Below are 22975 nucleotides of genomic sequence, written 5' to 3' on the forward strand. Positions count from 1 at the left end.
TCAGCCCCTGGTTCAACTAAAAAGTTAAATAATGGTTTATATCAAGCATGTCAAATTCGCAGCATGTGGCCTGCTGGCTGTGAGTATGACATGCTTGGTTTACATTAAAAACGTGCCCAGCATGGTTTTTTCTCAGTTCAAGATATTCTTGGCCTCCTTAAATAAAAACATTTATTACAAATAATTAAAATGCTTTCAGTAACTATCATACATACACACACACACACACACACACACACACACTGTATCTATGCTTTGCCTTTATAAGAGGCATTAATTACATTCATTTTTAAGAAATCAGAGACTTGCCCTAGCTGGTTTGGCTCAGTGGATAGAACATCAGTCTGTGGACTGAAGGGTCCCAGGTTCAATTGCAGTCAAGGGCACATGCCCAGATTGCAAACTTGATCCGGATCAACCAATGATTCTCTCTTATCATTGATGTTTCTATCTCTCTCTCCCTCTCCCTTCCTCTCTGAAATCAATAAAAATATATTATATATATAAAAAAAGAGATTTCTTATCCAAATTAGAAAAACTGTTGTCACTTCCAAAAGAACGTCAATTCTTTCAATCACTCAAAACAGATCATTAAGACAAACTATAAACAGAAACCTGTTGTGTGAACAATTTTGAGTAATATCATCATCATTATAAAAGGCTAATATGCAAATGGTCGTCACACCGTGACGCTGTAACAACCGATCAGCAGGGACCTGAGGCTGCATGGCGCCATGCTGGGGGACCTGAGGCCGTGCCCCCCGCCCCAGCAGGGTTGACGGGGGACCTGAGGCTGCGCTCCCCGCCTGGTAGGACTTGACAGGGGTGGGGCCGGCCAGGTCTGGGTCTCGTGTGATTTTAAGACACGCGCACATGTGGGTGGGGACTTGACTCTGGGTCCCACAGCGCGTCCCAGACTCTGACAGGAGGGAGATTTTCATATACATTTTATTAATTTTCTTTCATCTCTAATAAAACACTTCTATTATAGAGAAAGGGAAAATAGCAATATTAACCTTTTGCACTCGGATGTCGAGTGTGACTCGACACGGTTAGCATTAGAATAAAGGAATCGAGAAAAAAGCAAGCGAGTGCAAAGGGTTAAAGTATTTCCTCTAATTAATTCCCTTTCAATGTGCATGAATTTCGTGCACCAGGCCACTAGTATGAAATAAAGATGTATTTTCAGTCATGAATACTAGGTTTAATTAGACAACTTCTAGAATGCTTCATGTTCACACAAAGGAATAATAATGTCAAACTGGCTACATGAAATTTATCTCAAAATAATTACACTTATTATATTAATACCAGAATCTAATCATCAAACCAAATGCCAAACAGATCCTTAACACTTACTCTGTTGCTTCCTACAGTTGCAAACACTAGTGGGTCTCCTTCTTTACTGTGCCAATTAAACTGAACTCCAAACAATGGCTGATTATGATCTTCCTATAAAATAATCATGAAATAAGAAAAATTAATATATTTAGAAATAAAGAAATTGTAGTAGACTGACCATCCTCCTTATAACTTTTTTGAAAATGGAAGCCACTGTTTTGAAATAGCACACATAAACTGACTTTTGACTCTAAAAAGATATCTACTTGTCCAGTTTTCACATTTTAAAATATTAGTATATGACAAAGTTTTATGACAACCAAAGACTTAAATCAGAAGTTAGGTAACAAGCACTTACTTATGAAAATATTTTTATATTTGCCTTCTATGTTCTCACACCCAACCATATTTTTCTGAATCAAAACAAAACTGGGTAATTATGGCAGATGCATTCATTTCTCAGGACATAAGGACAAAATTAATTTTTCTGCAATTGGAAACTAACAAATGACCTAAGTAAGAGTGGCTTAACACTAGCTAAACTTTATTAGGTTTAATTTTTCCCTTGTAAACTGAAGCATACCAGACTCCACTCAAATCACTGTTTTCTATTAGTGCTCTAGAGACAATTTTAAATAACCTTGAATTTAGGTCCTTAAAGAAAAACATCCCAAGTTTTGTAATAAACAATTATGGTAATTGAACAATAGGGAACAGGGGAAGCCATGGACTATACCTTCAGTTGCTAGTAGGCTGGCTATAAGGACATATATAAAAAACAACTGTTCACAAAGTTATTCTCAGGATTTTACTGGCAATCTCTTGGCATTTAACATTAATTTTCATATTCACTTCAAAGGACTGTTTTCACTTTTACAGTCTAACAACTTTTATTTTTTACCCTTAAAAAGCCATGGATTTAATGCTTTGAAATATTTAATCGAAATATTTAACTGACAGTTAAAACAACCTTCTAGATATACTATCTAAAAATAGGTTGATATAACTGAATATTAATATGAAACTAATGGGCACTTTCCCTTTTAAAAAAATATATAACCAAGCCCTAGCTGGTTTGGCTCAATGGTTAGAGTGCCAGCCTGCGGACTGAAAGGTCTCAGGTTCGATTCCAGCTAAGGGTACATGCCTGGGTTGCGGGCGCGATCCCCAGTAGGGGGCGTGCAAGAGGCAGCCAATCAATGATTCTCTCTTATCAGTGATGTTTCTATCTCTAGCTCTCCCTTCCTCTCTAAAATCAATAAAATAGGGGGAGAAACCAAGATGGCGGCATAGGTAAACACCTAAACTGCTGCTTTGCACAACAATTTCATCCAGAACCACAGGAAAGCTGGCTGAGTGGAAATTCTACAACTAGAAGGAAAGAAAAAAAGGTCACGGAAAATCAGAGGAGCTGCAAAGGACTGTGGTACGGAGACACGCGTGCAGAGAGGAAGGGCGGTTGAGTGCCTGGCTGGCTTTCTCTGGCGGGAGAGGGAAGGAAGCCCCCGACTGCACTGAAACCCAGTTCCAACTGCACTGAACCCCAGTTCCGGGCGAAACCCTGTGGACCCAGGCACATACGGGGGGAGTCTGGACTGTCGAGTAGAGAGAAAGGCACACGGTGACTCGGGGAAACCGCAGCGGGCAGGGGTCTTGAGGTGCGCAAGTGCAGAGAAGACTGACTGCTGAGGTTGCCGCTAGCTCTCCCTAGCGGAAGGGAGTCGGAAGCTCCTGACTGCACTGAACCTCAGTTCCGGGCGAGCCTGGGGTAATCTGGAGCTGCAGAAGCCAGAGGTCTGGAGGCGCGCGCGCAAGGGCAGGGCTGACAGGAAGCCAAGACTGTCTGCTCAGCCCTGAGACTCCGCCCCATCCAAGCTGAGCACAGAGGCTTTTGCAATTTTGCAAGTCTGGTCCTATAAGGCTGTCTCCAGCACAAGTCTCCTGGCGTAGACACAGCTGATACACATAGCCAATTGGCCTGGAGGTCAATTCCTCCCAGTGATACCAATAACAATCAAGACTTAACTACAACAAGGCTGTACACACAGACCGCAAAGGGGTGCACCAATAGTGTCCACCCCAGGTGACTGGGAGGCCGACCCACTGGGCCATATAGGAAACCTAGCACACAAAGCTACCCTACCAACTCAGGGAAGCAGCGAAAATGTAGAGACAAAGTAACAGATCACAAACGAAAGAAATGGAGGGGAAAAAACCGACTAGATATAGAATTCAAAACCACGGTTATAAGGTTTTTCAAGAATTTCCTAGAAAAGGCCAATAAATTTAGCCAGACCCTTGAGGATATGAAAAAGGACCAACTAGAAATTAAACATACACTGACTGAAATAAAAAATATTATACAGACACCCAACAGCAGACTAGAAATTAAACATACACTGACTGAAATAAAAAAATATTATACAGACACCCAACAGCAGAATATAATTTGACATACACTGAACAAATCTTTGACTTGATTCTTTGACGCAAGAATCAAGTCAAAGATTTGAAATACAAAAAAGCAAAAAACACTTAACCGGAAAAGCAAAAAGCAAAAAGCATCCAAAAATTTGCAGATAGTGTAAGAAGCCTCTGGGACAACTTCAAGCATACCAACATCAGAATTATGGGGTTGCCAGAAGAAGAGAGAGAGCAAGACACTGAAAACCTATTCGAAGAAATAATGACAGAAAACTTCCCCCACCTGGTGAAAGAAATAGACTTACAAGTCCAGGAAGCACAGAGAACCCCAAACAAAAGGAATCCAAAGAGGACCACACCAAGACACATCATAATTAAAATGCCAAGAGCAAAAGACAAAGAGAGGATATTAAAAGCAGCAAGAGAAAAACAGTTAATTATCTACAAGGGAGCACCCATACGATTATCAGCTGATTTCTCAACAGAAACTATGCAGGCCAGACGGGAGTCGCAAGAAATATTCAAAGTGATGAATAGCAAGAACCTACAACCAAGATTGCTCTACCCAGCAAAGCTATCATTCACATTGAAGGTCAGATAAAGAGCTTCACAGATAAGAAAAAGCTAAAGGAGTTCATCATCACCAAACCACTATTATATGAAATGCTAAAAGGTATTCTTTAAAAAGAGGAAAAAGAAGAAAAAAGTAAAGATAAAAATTATGAACAACAAATACATATGTATCAACAAGTGAACCTAAAAATCAAGTGAATTAAAAATCTGAGGAACAGAATAAACTGGTGAATATAATAGAATCAGGGGCATAGAAAGGGAGTGGACTGATAATTCTCAGGGGGGAAGGAGTGAGGGGGGTGCAGGAAGAGACTGGACAAAAATCGTACACCTATGGATGAGGACAGTGGGGGAGAGGTTAAGGGCAGAGGGTGGGGTGGGAACCGGGTGGAGGGGAGCTATGGGGGGAAAAAGGAGAAACTAATGTAATAATCTGAACAATAAAGATTTATTAAATTAAAAAATAAATAAAATCAATAAAATATATTTAAAAATAAATAAAAAAATATATAACCAAGAGTAATCTCTCTCTTTTAAGAATATAATTTGACATACACTGAACAAAGAATTTTGCTACAGACAGAAAAATAATTTCCACATAGCCATAATCGCTTATGCTTTCTGAAGACTTTACCTGAAATACATATTTAGAAAAGATTCTTTCATACACGTATAAGACAAGGTAATGCATATTTCTGCTCAGCGAAGGAAAACGCCCCCAAATTTAAACCAATAATGAATACATGTAAAGAAAAACATCTTAAATTCAACCACTCCCTTTTATAAATAAAAATACAATTGAGGAAGTAGTCATTTAAATAACCTCAACCACTTGTTTTCTACATAATCAAAAATTTTTTAATTTATACCCTTTTCTATGAAAACAATCACAAACAAAACAACAGATAAGAGTTAAATTTTTTTAAACTGCAGAAACTAAGGCATGTGTTTCAATTTATGCTGGCTGTTTTGAATCACATTCAGTTCTTTTTAGGAATAGGTACCTGAAATAGCATGTACTTTTAAGTTTTATCAAAATACATTTTCCAAAACCTTTTTTTAAAAATATAAACAATAAAGAAAAACTAGCCTGCAGTACTAGGTATTACCCATTTAAAACAAAACAAAAAGCTAAATGAAAGTAGAGTGAGTTTTAATAACTATGCAGTCTATACCATAAAAACAAAATTTCAAAAAGTACTGTAATTTTGCAGCTTAGCATTCAACTAACAGGATTTGACTTTCTGCACATACCTTGAGACTATTTACACATTTGAAAGAATATTTGCACTTCTTTGACTTCCATTTTCCCTTCCCCCAGCTTTTCCTTCCAGGTGCATTTGGTGTATTTGTAGGTGTATCGGGGCGTTCAGTGTTTGTTCCACTTTCTATACTGACAGCATCATCCTGTAAGCAGTAAGTTAGAAAAAATTACATAAAACAGTAATACGGCACTTAGGCAGCAAATGATTATTTTTACTGGACAGCTACTGAATGACCTAAAAGAAATAATAAATTCTGTAAGTAATGGAACATTTTATTCCTATCTCCAAAGGACAAAAAGCAAACCAGCTACACATTAGAATTGTGGATATTTGATATTTCAGCAAAAATATAAACAAAAAAAGCTAATCAGAAAAACAGTACTAATGCTGCCTTTAAATAACAACACAATGGTCTCCACAGAAGGTACTGTTAGATAAGAAGTGTAAGAGAGACTAAGTAGCAAATAAAAAATAAAAATAGAAAGAGAACTAAATTTAAAAGAAAATAAACAAACAAAAAGAGAGCCTAAGTAGTCTTTTGCATGTTAGGGTTGCTGAAATTCACACCCAAATCTGATTCCTAAATCTGACTTAACGCCCTAGCCCAAGCATGTCAAACTCGTGGCCCATGGCCCGCATGCCTCCTTTATTTGGCCTTTGAGTTTGACATGCTTGCCATAGCTGGTCTGGCTCAGTGGATAGAGAGTCAGCCCTCATGCCAAACAATCCTGGGTTCGATTTCCGTCAAGGGCATGTACCTAGGTTGCAGATTCAATCCCTGGTCCTGGTCAGGGCGTGTGTGGGAGGCAACCAATGTGTCTCTTTTACATGGATGTTTCTCTCTGTCTCTCCTCCTCCCTGCCAGTCTCTAAAAGAATTTCTACATATTCTGTACAACTGAAATTTGACTCATAGCTCTAAGATAATGATATTCATAAATACTGGGTGGGGCAAAGTAGGTTTACAGTTATTCATATGGAAAATAATATAATAACTAATGAATAAAATAAACTGTTCCGTTAACTCACAACTCTTGCCCCACCCTGTATGTTAGAGCTCCAGATACTCTATAAAGTAAATCCCTTCCAAAGTAGAAATGGCAGGAGAAAACCTTGAAAGTTCACCTAATTTTTACCTAATCTCCAGTCCACAAGATATATTAATGGCCCTCCAATCTCAGAAGAGGATTTTACCTCCTTTGATTACATATTACAATGTGTTCTTAGAAATAGAGATTTATTTAAATCTGTAACATTAGGGCAGTGGTTAACTACATTCTAGAGAAAGCCTTTTTTTCTTGGAGTGCCTATTAACATTTATGAGAATGCAGTCTAGGAACCACTGCCTTAGGGGCTGTTTCTAAGTTACTGCTTCCTAAAGCTAGCTTTATATTATAAAGGTTAAACTTAACTAGAGGAACAAAAAGTATATTAAAAATTCACTTAACATCTTTTAAAAAATATTTTTATTGGTTTTTAGAGAGGAAGAGAGAGAAACATCGATGTGAGAGCACAACATTAATCAGCTGCCTCCTGCATACCCTCTACCGTATCACCCCAATAAATTCAATTTTAAAAAAAAGGAAATGAGAAATTACAGTATTATATGTACTAATATATGTAATACTTTAAACAAAAAAAAAGAGAAATTACAGCAAAGGCAGATATTATGCTAAGTGAAATAAGTCAGGCAGAAAAAGCTATGAACCATATGATTTCACTCATATGTGGGATATAAAACTGAAACTCATGGACACAAACAGCAATATGGTGGTTGACAGAGGGAAGGTGTGGAGGTGTGGGGGGGGAGTAGCAAAGGGGGCCTAATATATGGTGACAGAAGATGATTTGGCTTTGGGTGATGGGCACACAGTACAACATACAGACCTTGTAACAGAAATCCACACATGAAACCTATGTGATCCTATTAACCAATGTCACTCTAATAAATTAAAAGAATGCTAACAGTATTCATGACAAATGTTAGTGTTTTGATTATACTTATTTATAAATAAAAATAAAATACTTTATTAAAACAAATCTCAAAAATATTTTATAACATAAGTTTATGATTATGTTTATAACCTTTTCACTGTATCTTACACATTTAAAAATGTTATTCTACCAGGAGGTCACAGTTCGATTCTAGTCAGGGCACATGCCCAGGTTGTGGGCTCGATCCCCAGTGGGGGGCATGCAGGAAGCAGCAGATCAATGCTTCTTTCTCATCACTGATGTTTCTATCTCTCTCTCCCTCTCCCTAAAATCAATAAAAACATATACATATATATGTATACATATATATGAAGTCCTCATCCAGATGGAGGAACCAAAACAAAGGCTTCATCCAATCATTTGGTTGTGAACCGTTTTCTAATGCATCAAATATATTCCCTAAGCGTCTGCAAAAAGAAAATAAGCCTTCAATTTATTTGGCGCCCTGAAAGTTTCCTCAGTCTAAATAAATTTCTATTTTCATTACATTTCTGCCTGATTATTTAGTATGTGGAAAGGTCAGAAACGTAAGTTTATACTATGTGATCACAAAATTAGTAATAGTAATTAAATAAAATTTGAATAGTACTTATGAGGCAGACATTCTTATTTAAAAAAATTTTAAATTCTCACCCAAGGGTATTTTTCCATTGATTATTAGAGAGAGTGGAAGAGAGAGGGAAAGACGGAGAGAAATATTGATATGAAAGAAACACATCGAGTGGTTGCCTCCTGCACACCCCAGTCAGGCCGGAGAGGAGCCTGCAACCGAGGTACTTGCCCTTGCCAGGAATCAAACCTGGGACCCTTCAGTCTGCAAGGGACCCTATCCACTGAGCCAAACCGGCTAGGGCAGAGGCAGGCATTCTGGCAAGCACTTCACCTATACTACTTCACTTAATCCTTACAAATGCCCCTCGAGGTAAATGCCATTGTTATCTCCATTTGTAAGATAAGCAACTGAGGCAACTAGGTCATTATCTTGCCTTGCTCAAGGTCAAGCAACCAGTAAGTAGCAGAGGGAAATTTTTAACCTAACATTTGGATCTTGTCTGTGCTCCTATTACTAACCTAATCTGTCCAAAGAAATTTAAGAGAAGACAAAAGAAAACAGGCTCCAAGGACTGGAATGAAAAAGTAAAAAATGCTCCTTTTAAAGTAACTTTCAACACCTAAGCTTTCCAGAAATTTCAAGTCCAAATCCCACAAACTGGCAATCCCCTAAAAATCTTCCTTCTATCTACAAAAAAGAAAGAGTTCTTTTCCCATCTCTTCAGTGAAAATTTTGGTCACGACACCATGTCATTCATATAATATATGCTTCGGTCAGTCATGTAGTGATGTAGAATTTAAGAAATGGGTGTATAAGATGCCATTTATTCCTAAAACTAGCCAAATGAGAAAATGAAGAACTTATATCACACTCCTATAACACTTTACAGATTTTAAAAAGATAGCCGGATGTTATTGCCATATACTATGAAAAGGGGCTCACGTTTTGGATGTTCATTTGTCAAGACATTTTGCAGAACTTACTGGACATATTAAAACACGAAACTGAAGAGTAATGTCAATTCGGTTATTACTGGCATCTCGCCCAAACACAGTTGGGACTAGATGATTATCATGATGCAATTCGGTTTTGCTGCTGCTGTTGTTATTTACAAATCTAATTCCCAAAATCAAACACGGCGAGGCCATGAAGCCCACACCTTAAAGACAGCTTCCCGTGCCACCGTGACCTGCAATCTCCCAGGTGGTCCCCCCTTTATCTTAGTAACTTTCGAAAGAGGAACCGTCCCTTCCCATTCCTGCCTCAAGGGTGGGTTTTCCCCTCCAAGTCAGAAGACGACCCTCTCAATTCGGCTCCTCCTCAAGAAAAGCTGACTGACCTCATCCCCACGGACAGGACAGGAGCAGGCACAAAATCTCCTTTTTAAGAGAGTCGCCGAAACCCCCTTACGATCTCCTCTTCCCTTCCAGCTGTCCGTAAGGGTCTGGGAGTGACACGGTCCCTAATTCCTTGAAGAGGGTCCCTAACACGCTGGGTTCTCCCTCCAACTTCCCCAGAGTCCTCCCTAACGTGCCTTTTAAACAACCGGAATCTCAGCTCCTGCACTCTCCCCAAGGCCCAAACACACCGCGTCCGCGCAAAGGCAGCTGAGCCGACCCTCCGTCCCCCGCGCTCCCCCAGGCCACGCTCCGCCGAGTTTCTGCTCGCTCTCGGCCCCACATCCAAACCCCAGCGACAAGTTCGAGTCTCTCTTCCACGCCCGCGTTTTCCTGGGTAAAGAGTGACACCTCGCTCTCTCCCCCCCCACCCCCCCACCCCCCACAGCCGCCCGGCCGCCCCCGCTCCCAGTTTAAAAAGACTTTAAAAACTTTCACTAGAGTCCCGTCCGAACGACTCGGGGCCCCACTCACATTCTCGTCTCCAGAGAGGTCCGGGTTGCTGTTCTCGTCGCTGCTCAGCTTCTGCTTCTTGGCCGCAGGCATGTCTGTTCCCGCCGGGGCTGTCGACACTTCCCTCTCGGACATATTCCTCCGCCTCCCTCCAGGTTCCTGCCGCCTAGGGCGGGGCCTCCGCCACACCGCCGTCAAGCAAGCCCGGCCGGAGCCTGCCGCAAAGTTGCCACTGCCGCCGCCGCCACCTCCACCGCTTCCCCCACTGTCGCAAACCGCGCCCAGCCGCCGAGGCGGGCGTGCGTGCGACCCCGCCACACTGCTGAAAAAGGGGCGCGCGCGCGCCCTCCCGCGCGGCTTCCTGGCTCCTTCTCGGTCCCCACTCCCGTCTCGCCCTTTTCCCGCCGCCCTCCGGGCAATTTGCACGGAGAGGTGTGCTCCTTTGGCTTCCGAGGGCAGTATTTCGTACTTCCCCCCTTCCCTACCACCGCCTTGAAAAAGGAGAGGCGGAACTCAAAAGGGATGCTCCCGCACCCCCTTCCTCCTTCCAAAGACGTTTCAGTCGCAATTGGCCCAATTCTTCGGTCTCCGACCCGCTGCAAGGACTCGAAAGTCTGGGGAATGGACTAGACCACCAATGTCCCAGGGGACAGGGAAGATACGAGAAGTAACCCTCTTGCGTTAGCGGTGTAGGCCACATGTTCTTAATTTTGAACTCGGAAAACAAGGCTCTCAAATTATTCACGGTATTGTTCACCATTAAATTTTTGGTTAAGAAGAGGGATTTTAAAAATGTAGACTGCTTTCCACTTGCCTCCCCCATCTAGCAAATGGAAGTTACCGGCTAAGCAGGACGCATGCGTCTGGGCGTCTTCTCGCGCTGGGACGTCCGGACCCGCCTCTTCCAAGCCCCACCTCTTCCAAGTCTTGTTTGCTGAACCAGGTAGTCCTCATTGGGTTTCCGTAGCTCGGGGTGGGTAGCAAAGCCCTACCAAATCATAGTTTTTGGATGCGTGCTAAATTCTTGATGAATATTTATTGTAATGAATGGTTATCCTCACCCAGTTGGTACCAATATTGGATCAGAGTTAAGTAGGGATAAAAATTGTAATGATTTTAGACCCCCAATGAGTTAGAGTCCAGAGTGTTCTTTCTGTTAAAGAATCATCCAGGCCCTGAACAACGCCAAGGCCCCAAAACCAATGGTTATCTCCAAGTGTGTGTGAGACAGAAGGACGGACAGTCATTTTTGGCACACCAGATAACAAATTGTAGGGGAAGGCAGCAAAACTGTTATAATGTTTATCCCTGTAAATGTTACCATATCTAGGTGCTTGACAGATAGATGCCAAATACATTGGTGAGGCTGGTGATTTTGTTAACATGGATCATTAAGACACAAAAACGAATGAGCAGCAGGAAAAGGAAAGTGATGATAGTCACACACACACACACACACACCCTCTTTGTAGAACTTGGTTATCACTCCTTGGTTTGGGGAGCCTCATTGTCTTCATATGTAAAGTGAGATAGGAAGGGACCTAAAAGTTCTTGAGCACCTACTTGATATATATATTTTTTTCTCTTTTATTTATTTATTTTAAAAAATATATATTTTATTGATTTTTTACAGAGAGGAAGGGAGAGGGATAGAGAGTTAGAAACATCAATCAGCTGCCTCTTGCACACCCCCTACTGGGGTTGTGCCCACAACCAAGGTACATGCCCTTGACCGGAATCGAACCCGGGACCTCTCAGTCCACAGGCGGACGCTCTATCCACTGAGCCAAACCAGTTTCGGCTATATTTTTTTCTCTTTTAGACCTCTTTACATCACCAGTGAATAACCGATATAGAGTGCCCCATCCATAAAATTCTAGTGAATAGAATTACTTTTGCATGATGGCCTAACAGAGAATATCATTATCTCAGTCCATTTTATTATCAGCAGGTTGCAAGTCACTCTTCCTTTTGGAGATAAGGAGAGAACTCAGTTGAGAATGAGAAAAGAAAGGTAAAGCAAAGACGGGATAGAATAAGAGTTTTTTTGCAGTGAAGACTCAAGAAAATTATGGAAGCTGTTTCAGCAGCGCATGTATTAAAATTGGAATGATACAGAGAAGATTAGCAGAGCCCCTGGGCAAGGATGACATGCAAATCTGTGAAGTGTTCCATTTTTTTTTTAATAAGAAAAGGAAGAAAGCTGGAAAAAAATTAAAATTTAGGTCCTAATAATATTAATTGCAGTTTTTTTTTTTTGAACTCTTCTAATGTGCCAGGCACTGCTAAGCACCCTTCATTTGGTGACAGAGAGATGAGACTAGTATGGCATCAGTCACTGAGGAAATAAGATGTGCTTTGGTATGACATTTACATGGGCAGAGATAAACATATTCCCCTTTCTTTTTAATCTTCACCTGAGAATATTTTTCCATTGATTTTTAGAGAGAGTGGAAGAGGGAGGGAAAGACAGAGAGAAATATCGATGTGAAAGAAACACATCAATTGGTTGCCTCCTGCACGCAGGGCCCGGGCCAGGGAAATATCTGCAATAGAGGTACCAGCCCTTGACTGGAATCAAACCTGCAACCCTTTGGTGTGAAGGCCAACACTCTATCCATTGAGCCAAACCAGCTAGGGCTCCCCTTTTCTATTGAAAAGTATAATTGTGAATATAGCTCTACAAATAAAGAATAGTCAACTAAAGTATTTCCAAACCAAATTAATCTACATGTCTCAGATCAGTGGGAGGTGGGAAGTAGGAATCAACTACTAGTCATAAAATTAGAAAAATGCTGAACATTTGGTTAAAAGACACATCAAAGTATAATGCCTTTCAGCGTGCATGTTAATCCTAACAAAGCGAAAATATTTTTAAAGAGTTATTAAAACTCAGAGGGATATTTAAATTTTTTTCTGGTGAGTCAGGGATAATAAATAGATATTAGTTAATAATAATGCTAAAAATTATTATTCTGGCACTTGTTAAAACAATAAGGAATTGTATTCAAGGCTATGATAATAAATGTCAAGACTTGCAGTAGTAGAGAGATAGGGCTAAACTCTGAAAGCAGCAAGGACAGGAGGGGATTTGTAATTAAGGAGCTGAATGGAAGTGAAGGAGTTCAGGACATACCATCCACAGTATGCTGCTTTGGAATGTTGATTGTTTTGAGCTGAAAGCACTTGAAAAACAGGTTTTCTATGAACTCCCCTTATCTGCTTAAAGACAGGTCCTTCATGCCCATCCAGCAGGACTCAGTGGTTGAGCATTGGTCTATGAACTAGGAGGTAAGCGACTCAGTGCTTGAATGTCAGCCTATGAACCAGGAGGTCAGGGTTCAATTCCCGATCAGGATTCAATTACCAGTCAGAGCACATGCCCAGGTTGCAGGCTTGATCCCCAGTGGGAGGTATACAGAAGGCAGCTGATTAGTGATTCTCTGTCATCATGATGTTTCTATCTCTCCCTCTCTGAAATAAATAAAAAATAAATAAACAAAAAAACAGATCCTCCAAAAGGAACTCATCTGTTACAAATCCCCTTTGCAGGAGGTTCATCAACCAGGGAAGACTGACTCTTACCACAGGAGAGGAGATAGAAGTCCATACCACACTCAAAATTTGTCACAAACTATTATATCTCCCATCTTTTTTAAGGGCCCATTAATCTTTCCAAAATATCATTTACTCTCCCCTATGTGGATACTTTTTCCATTGATTTTTATAGAGAGTGGAAGGGAGGGAGGGGAAGAGAGAGAAGCATTGATGTGAGAGAGACACTTTAATTGGTTGCCTCCTAAACACTCCCCAACAGGGGCCGGGGATCAAACCTGCAACCCAGGTACCTGCCCTTGACCAGGAATTGAACCTGAGACCCTTCAGTGCGTGGGCTGATGCTCTAATCACCGAGCAATACCAGTCAGGACTCTTTTTTAAAAATAGATTTTTAGAGAAAGAGAGTGAGAGAAACATCTATTTCTGTTTTCCACTTATTTATGCATTAATTGGTTTCTTCTTGTATATGCCCTGGCTGGTGGTTGAACCCACAGCCTTAGCGTATTGGAACAGTGCTCTAACCAACTGAGCTACCCAGCCAGGTTTTGTTTGTTTTTTTACTTTTTCTTATTTTATTATATTTTTCTTGCTTCTTTTTGTTGTTGTTTTGTTGTTGTTTTTTATACACTACTTTTTTATTTTTTTTACACTACTTTTTTAAACAGTAAATTCTTCTTCTAAAAATATATGTTTTTATTGGTTTTAGAGAGGAAGAGAGAGGGAGAGAGAGAGATAAAAACATCAATGAGAGAGAACATCAATCAGCTGCCTCTTGCACCCTCTTACTAGGGCCTGAGACTGCAACCTGGGCATGTGCCCTGACTGGGAATCGAACTGGCATCCTCCTGGTGCATGGGATGATGCTCCACAAACGGAGCCACACTGGTCAGGCTTTCATACACTATTGAAGGACAAAATACTATCTCACTTGGGACAGGACATAACTGAAGAAACTGGGAACACCCAAATAAAGTCTGCAGATTAGTTAATAGTTATGTGTAATGGGGGTGGGAACGACAGGAGAGAGCTCAATGGGGGAAAAAAGGAGGCACAGGTAATACTTTCAACAATGAAGAATTTAAATAAAAAAATAGTTATGCATATATTTCAATTTTTTAATTTTGACAAATGTGCCTAGTAATATAAGATGTTAACAGTGAAGAAAACTGGGTGAAGGGTGGAAACTTTTCTGTAAAATTACCCCCCCCCCCCCACACACACACACATACCATAAGCTTATTTTTGTAAATTGATTTTAGAGGTGGGGGGCGGGGTGGGGGAGAGAGAAAAAAACATTGATTTTTTGTTCCACTTATTTATACATTCACTGATTGCTTATATTCGCCCTGACCACAGGATTGAACCTGTAACCTTGGCATACCAGGACAATGCTCTAACCAACTGAGCTATCTGGCCAGGGTACAAAAGCTTATTTTATTTTTTAAAGGGTAAGAGTTCCTTTTTTTAAAAAAAAATAATGTTTTTATTGATTTTAGGGAAAGGAAGGGATTCGAGGAATAGAGAGAAATAGTGACATCTATTGGCTGCCTCCTGCACACCCCCTACTGGGGATCGAGTCCATTGCCCTGGCCAAGAATCAAACTGTGACCTCTTGGTTCATGGGTCAATGCTCAACTACTGGGTTTATTAAAAAATAAAATTGAGCCCTAGCCAGTTTGGCCCAGTGGATAGAGCCTTTGCCTGTGGACCAGTTCCGGGTTCGATTCCAGTGAAGGGCACATGCCCCGGTTGTGGGCTGGATTCCCAGTTGGGGGCGTGCAGGAGGTAGCCAATCAATGGTTCTTTCTCATCATTGATGTTTCTAACTCTCTCTCCCTCACCCTTCCTCTCTGAAGTCAATAAGAATATATTCAAAAAATAATAAAATTGATCTCCTATTAGACTGATGAGAACTCTAGTCAGAAATACCGCTTAGCCTTCAAATAAGTGGCTGTTCTATCTTGGAAATTTTTCAAAGATCATCTTACACAGGAAAGAAAATTCACAGCCTCCCTTGGTATTGTCTTCTGGTATCTTGTAAGCTTCATATCAGGAAATGAGTTTCAAAAGCTAAATTAAATCCTTCCCATTTCAATTGAAGTTGATTTCTTATTCATTCAACATTTTTTGTCTTATCAGCTTCATAAATAGCAGCTGTTCATCATCACTCATTCAGTGTGTAATCATATACTTGCAGATCTAGTTTCCTATGAACACAGCATCATATGGCTTCTTTGAATATTTTTAAATCAACCAGGAGGAATTTACTGAATGCCATTTATGTGCAAAACAGTATGGTAATTGTGGTTCAGGGAGGAAATAAATAGGGAAAATTAGACACTGTCCCTACCTTCAAAAAGCCTAATATTCTTCCAAAATTAAAAAATGTCTCATGCATTTAATAAATGTTTCCTGAATACCCACTATGTGGCAGGCACTCTTCTGGAAGCTGGGGATCCTTAATATTAAGCAAAACCAGACAGTTTCTTACGGTCGTAGAGCTTACTGTCTAGTGGAGAAAACAAACAATCAGGTGAATAAAGCTAAAATTACAATTGTAGTAAGTACTATGAAGGGAAAGCACGTGGTCAGGGCTGCTGCTGCCACCATTGTATCTTTGTGCCATTTTTAAAAAGGTGTCCCCATAGACAGAACCAACCCAGAGTAGCAGAGCTTGGCAAGCAGACTATGTCTTTGATGAATTAGAAAAAGGCAGCCCAGCTGGTGTGGCTCAGTGATTGAGCATCAAACCTATGAACCAGGAGGTCACAGATCCATTCCTGGTAAGGGCACATCCCCAGGTTGCAGGCTTGATTCCTAGTAGTGAGTGTGCAGGAGGTAGCCAATCAAAGATTCTCTCAATAAAACATTTTAAAAAAGAAAAAGGCAGCCCAACCCTGGCTGGTGTGTCTAAATGGTTAGAGTATCGAGTGCACTGAAGGGTTACAGGTTCGATTTGGGTAGCAGATTCCATGCTGGCCCTGGTCATAGAGCTTACTGTCTAGTGGGAGAAACAAATAATCACACGAATAAAGGTACTGATCAGGCGCATGTGGAAGGCAACCAATCCATGTGTCTCTCTCACCTCTGTGTTTCTCTTTGTCTCACACACACACACTTTCTTTCTCCCACCCCTCTCTTTGCCTCCTTACCTCCCTTGGATTCTCTAAAAAAAAAAAAAAAAATCAATGGGAAAAGTATCCTCAGGTGAGAATTTAAAAAAAAAAAAAACAAGAAAGAAAGAAAGAAAGGCAGCCCTTCTTCCAGGTTGACACAGTCCTGCTCCATGTGCAAGGCTTTGTGAGTGAAGCACAAACTGAATTTCAGCCTTATCACCTCAGCTGGAACGCTTGTTTAGATGAACAACCTGCACAAGCATACACAGCAGCCCTACAAAGTGTTCCATGGGCACAGACAATAAAGTAAGATTTGGGTTGGTTTTCCTTAGGGACAAGCAGAAGAATTAGAACTGAAAGAAGAATGGGAATTAACCAGGTGGAGAGGAAGAAAGGAACATTCTAGGGAGCAGTAACATCATGAGCAAAGGTCCTGGGGCAGCATAGAAATATGTATCATTGGGAAACTAAAAGCTTAGTGCTAGTGAAGATATAAAGAGTGATAGTGGTTTGGTAATAGATAATATAAAAGTAAGTAGGGGAGAGCTTGGTAACATAATATTAGAAAAGTAGGTAGGGGGGCATATCGTATAAGATCTTGTAGATAATTTTAAGATTGCTATGTGCCCTGGCCAGTGTGGCTCAGTTGGTTGCAGCATTGTCCAGTGCTCCAAAGGGTAGTGGGTTCAATTCCTGGTCAGGGCACATACCCAGGTTTCGGGTTCCATCCCCAGTCGGGTGCATACAGGAGGCAACTGGTCAGTATTTTCTCTCTCTTTGTCGTTCCCTTCCTCTCTCTCTAAAATCAATAAAAAATAAATAAAAAGAATTAAATAAAAAGGAAAGGATTGCTATGTAAAAATATACCTGAAAAAACTTAAGCAGCAAGAATTAGAATGGCATTAATATAGTATTTTATTTTAATTTTTTTGTTTGTATTTCACTTATATAAAATGCACAGGTCTTAAGTATCCAGTTTGATACGTTTTGACTTAGTCATACCCCCATGTAATCTACATTCCATCAAGGTTTAGATAAAACTTTCCAACACTTTAGAAAGTTCCCTTATGCCTTTTTCCATTTAAATATCTCCCACCCCCAGGCAACCACTATTCAGGTTTTGAATAATTCATTCTGTGCTCTTTTGTCTCTGGCTTCTTTTGCTCAGCATAATATTTTTGAGATTTAGAAAATGTTATTCACTTTTTAAAGAAAAATACTGTCTAGATTAGTGGTTCTCAAAGTGTAACCGGTATAAGCATCATCTGAATAGCTCATTAAATCCGTTTGCTCAGCCCCATACCCGGGTATACTAAGTTGCATGTGCATTTCTAACAAACTCAAGGTGATGCCCATGCTGCTGATTTAAGGACCACCCTTTGAGAACCACTGGTCTAGCTGACAAAATCAGAAATAACTTATAAATTTATTCATTGAACATTTTTAAAAGATTTTTAATTGTTTTTTAGAGAGAGAGGAAGGGAGAGGCAGAGAGAGATAGAAACATTGATGAGAGAGAAACATTGATGGGCTGTCTCCTGCACGCCCCCTACCAGGTTTGAGCCTGCAACCCAGGCATGTGCCCTGACCAGGGATCAAACTGTGTCCTGGTTCATAGGTTTGACGCTCAACTACTGAGCCACACCAGCAGGACAGAAACATTGATTTGTTGTTCCACTTATTTATACACTAGAGGCCCAGTGCACGAATTTGTGCACTAGTGGGGTCCTTTGGCCGGGCCTGTGGGATCGGGCCGAAACCAGCTCTTCAACACCCCCTGAGGGGTCCTGGATTGCGAGAGGGCACAGGCCAAGCCGAGGGATTCCACGGGTGCACGATCAGGACCAGGGAGGGACGCAGGAGGTTGGCCAGCCAGGGAGGGACCACTGGAGGGCTCCAGTGTGTGTCCAGCCCATCTCACTCAGTCCCGATTGGCTGGACCCTAGTAGCAAGCTCACCTACCGGTCAGAGTGTCTTCCCCCTGGTGATGAGTGCACGTCATAGCAACTGGTTAACCAGTCAACTGTCTACCCCCTGGTGGTCAGTGCACGTTATAGTGACTGGTCAACTTGTCAACTCTCTGCTCCCTGGTGGTCAGTACACATTATAGTGAGCGGTTGAGCGGCCTTAGCATATTATGCTTTGATTGTTTGAATGGCCAACCAGATGACCAAACACTTAGCATATTAGGCTTTATTATATAGGATTCATTGGTTGCTTCTTGTATGTCCTGATTAGGGATCAGACCTGAATCCTGGCATGTCAGGATAATGATCTAACCAATTGAATTACCCAGCAAGGCAAGTATATTGTTGTTTGAAGGCAAAGTTTTATCAGATGCATGGTTCATATTACAGTCTTAATTCACTGTAAAATAGACTATAATTATTGCCAGGTTAAGTAACTATTATTATCTGAGTCTGGAATATTATTAGTAAATGCACAATTCTGAAATAAAACTTTAGCTATCAAAGCCAGAGAAACGGGAGTTTTAAAAAAACACATTTATAGCCCTAACTGGTTTGGCTCAGTGGATAGAGCGTCGGCCTGCGGACTCAAGGTCCCAGGTTCAATTCCAGTCAAGGGCATGTACCTTGGTTGTGGGCACATACTTGGTGGGGAGTATTCAGGAGGTAGCTGATCGATGTTTCTCTCTCATCAATGTTTCTAACTCTCTATCCCTCTCCCTTCCTCTCTGTAAAAAATCAATAAAATATATTTTAAAAATCATTTGTAATCTGTATTGTCTGAAAGATTGTTATTCCGCCATAAGAAATTTACTCCTATGTACGAGTAAAAAGTTCCCAAACAGTCCTGACATCTGATGTTTAACTTAGAACTGTGAGGTTAGTCCCTTAAGAGTATAAAACTACACTTTAATTTCTTTGTCAATATTTGGTTTTCTTTTTCCCAGTGTTCATATTGGTTTGTTATTGTATGATGTCTCAGGAGTATTAGTCTGTTGGATCAGATAGTGCTATTTTTGCTGGAATAAGGCAACATCAAGGAAGTTTTTTGTGTTGAAAGGGTGATTACATGTGTTAAATTACATGGACTTTGCAAAATAACATGAGGCACTTAAAGGAAAACCAGCCTCTAAAAAGGTTGCATTTTGATCGACTGACCTTGACACTAATCCACCACCTTGTAACCTTGGTTACATATAACCAAGGCAAGAAAATAAATATATTTTATATACTTTATGCAAAAATTACTTGCTACTTTTGGTTTCAGGCTAGCGGACTGAAAGGTCTGGGTTTCAATTCTGGTCAAGGGCAAGGACCTCTGTTGCAGGCTTGATCCCTGGCCCCAGTCCAGGTGCATATGGGAGGCAACCAATCAGTGCATGTCTTTCACAACAATGTTTCTCTCTCTGTCTCTCCCCCTCACTTCCACTCTCTCTAAAAATTGATGGGAAAAAATATCCGCAGGTGAAGATTAACAAAACAACAAAAAAAGAAGGAGGAGGAGGATTTGAGGAGGAAGAAGGGAAGAAGAATGAAGGAAGAAGGAAGGAGAAAACAAACTTCTATCTTTCCCGAAAACTATGCACATATTATTTTCAATTGTGAAGCCTAGAGAACAGTAATATTTTATCATCTGTGTGTGCCACAAGCCTTTAGCATTGTACCTGTTATATATAGTATCTCTCACACTTATTGAGATATAATTTATATACAATAAACTGCATTTATTGAAGGTATACAGTTCAATGAGTTTTTTAAAAGATATATTTTTATTCATTTCAGAGAGGAAGGGAAAGGGAGAGAGAGAGAGAAACATCAATGATGAGGGAGAATCATCGACCTACTGACTCCTGCAGGCCCCTACTAGGGGTTGAGCCCGAAACCCAGGCATCTGCCCTGACCAGGAATCGAACCATGACATTCTGGTTCATAGGTGTACGCTAAACCAGTGAGCCACACTTACTGGGCGCAACAATAGTGAGTTTTGACAATAGTGTAACTCCTTTCACCAAGATACAAGAACCTCCCCAAAGTTCCCTAAGTGCCCTTTTACAGTCATCTGGGGTACTCTCCACCTCTGTCCCAGGCAATCACTGATTTACTTTCTGCCACTGTAGATTAGCTTACATTTTCTAGAATCTATATATATAAAAGCCTAAGCAACCGAACGACCTGTCGACCAGTCGCTATGACACACACTGACCACTAGGGGCAGATGCTCAGTGCAGGAGCTGCTGAGCGACAGCAACTTTGCAGAGTACCCTCTCGCAGTCCAGGACCCCTCAGGGGATGTCAGGCTTCCGGTTTCGGCCCGATCCCCGCAGGCCAGGCTGAGGGACCCCACCTGCCAAAGGGACCCCGCTCACATGCAGACACCCTTTGAGCTCCTGTGCTGCCCCAGGTGCGGCTGGCTAGGGAGGGACAGCGGGAGGTTGGCTCCAGGGTGTGTCTGGCCCGTCTTGCCCAGTCCTACCCCGCTGGCCACTTTCTAATTAATTTCTTTTCAATGTACATGAATCTGTGCACTGGGCCTCTAGTTTTATATAAATGGAATCACACAGTATGTATTCTTCAGTACATACATATGTCTTGAGATTCATCCATGTTGCATGCACATGTACTTAGTTCCTTTTTATTGCTGGGTATTTCATTGTCTAGGTATATAATACTTTATCTATTTACCTGTTGATGAACAGTGGGGTTGTTTACAGTTTGGGACTATTATGAATAAAGTTGCTATGGACATTCATGGACAAGTCTTTATTTGGACCTGTTTTAATTTCTATTGGGTAAATGCCTAGGAGTAGAATTCTGGATTGTATGTCAAATGTATATTTAACTTTATAAGAAGCTATCATGCCCTGGCCAGTGTTGCTCAGTGGTTGAGCATTGACCTATGGACCAGGAGGTCATGGTTCGACTCCCGATCAGGGCATATGCCTGGGGTTGCAGGCTCGATCCCCAGTGGGGGATGTGCAGGAGGCAGCCAATCAATGATTCTCTCTCATCATTGATGTTTCTCTCTCTCTCTCTCTCTCCCTTCCTCTCTGAAATCAATAAAAATATATTTTAAAAAATTTTAAAGAACAAGAAACTATCAAACCATTTTCAAAATGGTTGTATGATATTTTTATTACCACCAGCAATATATGAGACTTCCATTTGTCCTACATCCTTCCAGGCTTTCTGTTCTACTGTATTTCATTAATCTGTATGTCTATCCTTTCATCAATAGAGCAGTGTCTTTTTTTTTTAATACACTGGTTTCATTTTCAAAGTGCATCACTTTACTGTCTCATAAGGCAGCCATGTGTTATAAACCTTAAGCACACGACAGTCACATGATTTCTTCAGTAAGCCCAGGACTTCCATAGCTGTCCTGGAGCTCACAGCCAGAGCAATCCTGAGGAGTCAAACATTAAAGCTTTCTCCACAGCCACGTGCTCCTTTGATGTTTGGGTTATTGAACACAAATGCATGGGCAATTTGTCTTCAACATAAACCATTTCTGTTCCGACAGAGTTAGCTGTGCTTCCTTTCCCATGAGCCCTCTGACTCTACCTTTAACAACTTCAGAATCTTCTCTGTGTATTCTAGAGCATAAGAAAAGCCATTACAACCCCTGGTTCAACACCAACTAAGATGTATTTTATCTTGTTTCCTGCTGAAGGTGTCAGGGTGAAGGCGGCCCTGGTGGGCTGCAGCTTCCTCTTGCTCACAGCCTGGACAGTGGCCGAGACTAAGGAAGCGACATTCTCCTGTCCGGGCACACGGGTGCCTCTTGTGGGAGCTCCACCGCCACAGCCACAGCCTCTCTCCATGGACACACGGCCATATTGATGCCAAAAGCTCCATGACATCCTGGTTCATAGGTGTCTTGTTACTGTAGCTTGATAGGAAATCTTGAAATCAGGTGTTATCTATCTTGAACTTTTGTTCTTTTCTGCATGTATTTTTATGTCATTTAAGTGTTCATCCTGAAGATGATCCTACTCACCAAGACCAAGCATAACCTTCCTAACTTTTATCTCTCCTGATGCCTTAGAGTATCTGTATAGCTATAAAAAGAAAGAGTCATGCTTTTCTTACTCTGTTACTAGTATTTCTAGTTTCTTCCTCTGCCCCGAAGACCACTTTATGTTTTGGCCAGGAGATTCTTTGACTTACCGATGGCTAGAACTTGGTATTAACTAGAGATGTAGAGGGTCGAGATGGGCGGATAGGGTTATTTTATTCATGCTCAGGTGAATTGCAACAAGAGATTTCTATATGATATTACAAAAATTATTTGAGGCCCAACCGGCATGGCTTAGTGGTTGAATGTGAACCTATGA

At 41.0% G+C, this 22975-nt stretch overlaps 1 protein-coding gene, 1 long non-coding RNA gene, 1 other non-coding gene and 1 pseudogene across 9 annotated transcripts in view; 2 read left to right on the top strand and 2 right to left on the bottom strand.

The window, feature by feature from the left end:
* The window catches only part of EED (embryonic ectoderm development), a 37318-nt gene extending 26973 nt beyond the window's left edge, over positions 1-10345 (bottom strand). For 2 of the 7 annotated variants that reach the window (XM_028128468.2, XM_054724879.1), the window contains exons 1-3: positions 10022-10201; positions 5593-5745; positions 1360-1452 (exon numbers count right to left, since the gene is read on the bottom strand). In XM_028128468.2, coding sequence (XP_027984269.1) covers positions 1360-1452; positions 5593-5745; positions 10022-10135 — 360 coding nt within the window. In that variant the 5' untranslated portion in view covers positions 10136-10201. Of the gene's footprint in view, positions 1-1359; positions 1453-5592; positions 5746-10021 lie in introns of all 7 variants that reach the window. The other 5 variants (XM_008153626.3, XM_008153625.3, XM_028128470.2 and 2 more) reach the window with 5 other exon arrangements.
* A 149-nt stretch (positions 10346-10494) lies between these two features.
* On the top strand, positions 10495-20139 carry LOC129151098 (uncharacterized). Its single transcript, XR_008557900.1, has 2 exons — positions 10495-10943; positions 20106-20139. It is a non-coding gene; the product is annotated as an uncharacterized LOC129151098 (long non-coding RNA).
* LOC114227120 (U6 spliceosomal RNA) lies at positions 12078-12181 on the top strand. Its single transcript, XR_003613199.2, has one exon. It is a non-coding gene; the product is annotated as a U6 spliceosomal RNA (small nuclear RNA).
* A 1913-nt stretch (positions 20140-22052) lies between the features above and the next one.
* Positions 22053-22501, bottom strand: LOC103297022 (iron-sulfur cluster assembly 1 homolog, mitochondrial-like; annotated as a pseudogene).
* Positions 22502-22975: the final 474 nt, after the last annotated feature.

Source organism: Eptesicus fuscus, chromosome 13, assembly GCF_027574615.1.
Source record: "Eptesicus fuscus isolate TK198812 chromosome 13, DD_ASM_mEF_20220401, whole genome shotgun sequence".
Lineage (NCBI taxonomy): Eukaryota > Metazoa > Chordata > Mammalia > Chiroptera > Vespertilionidae > Eptesicus > Eptesicus fuscus.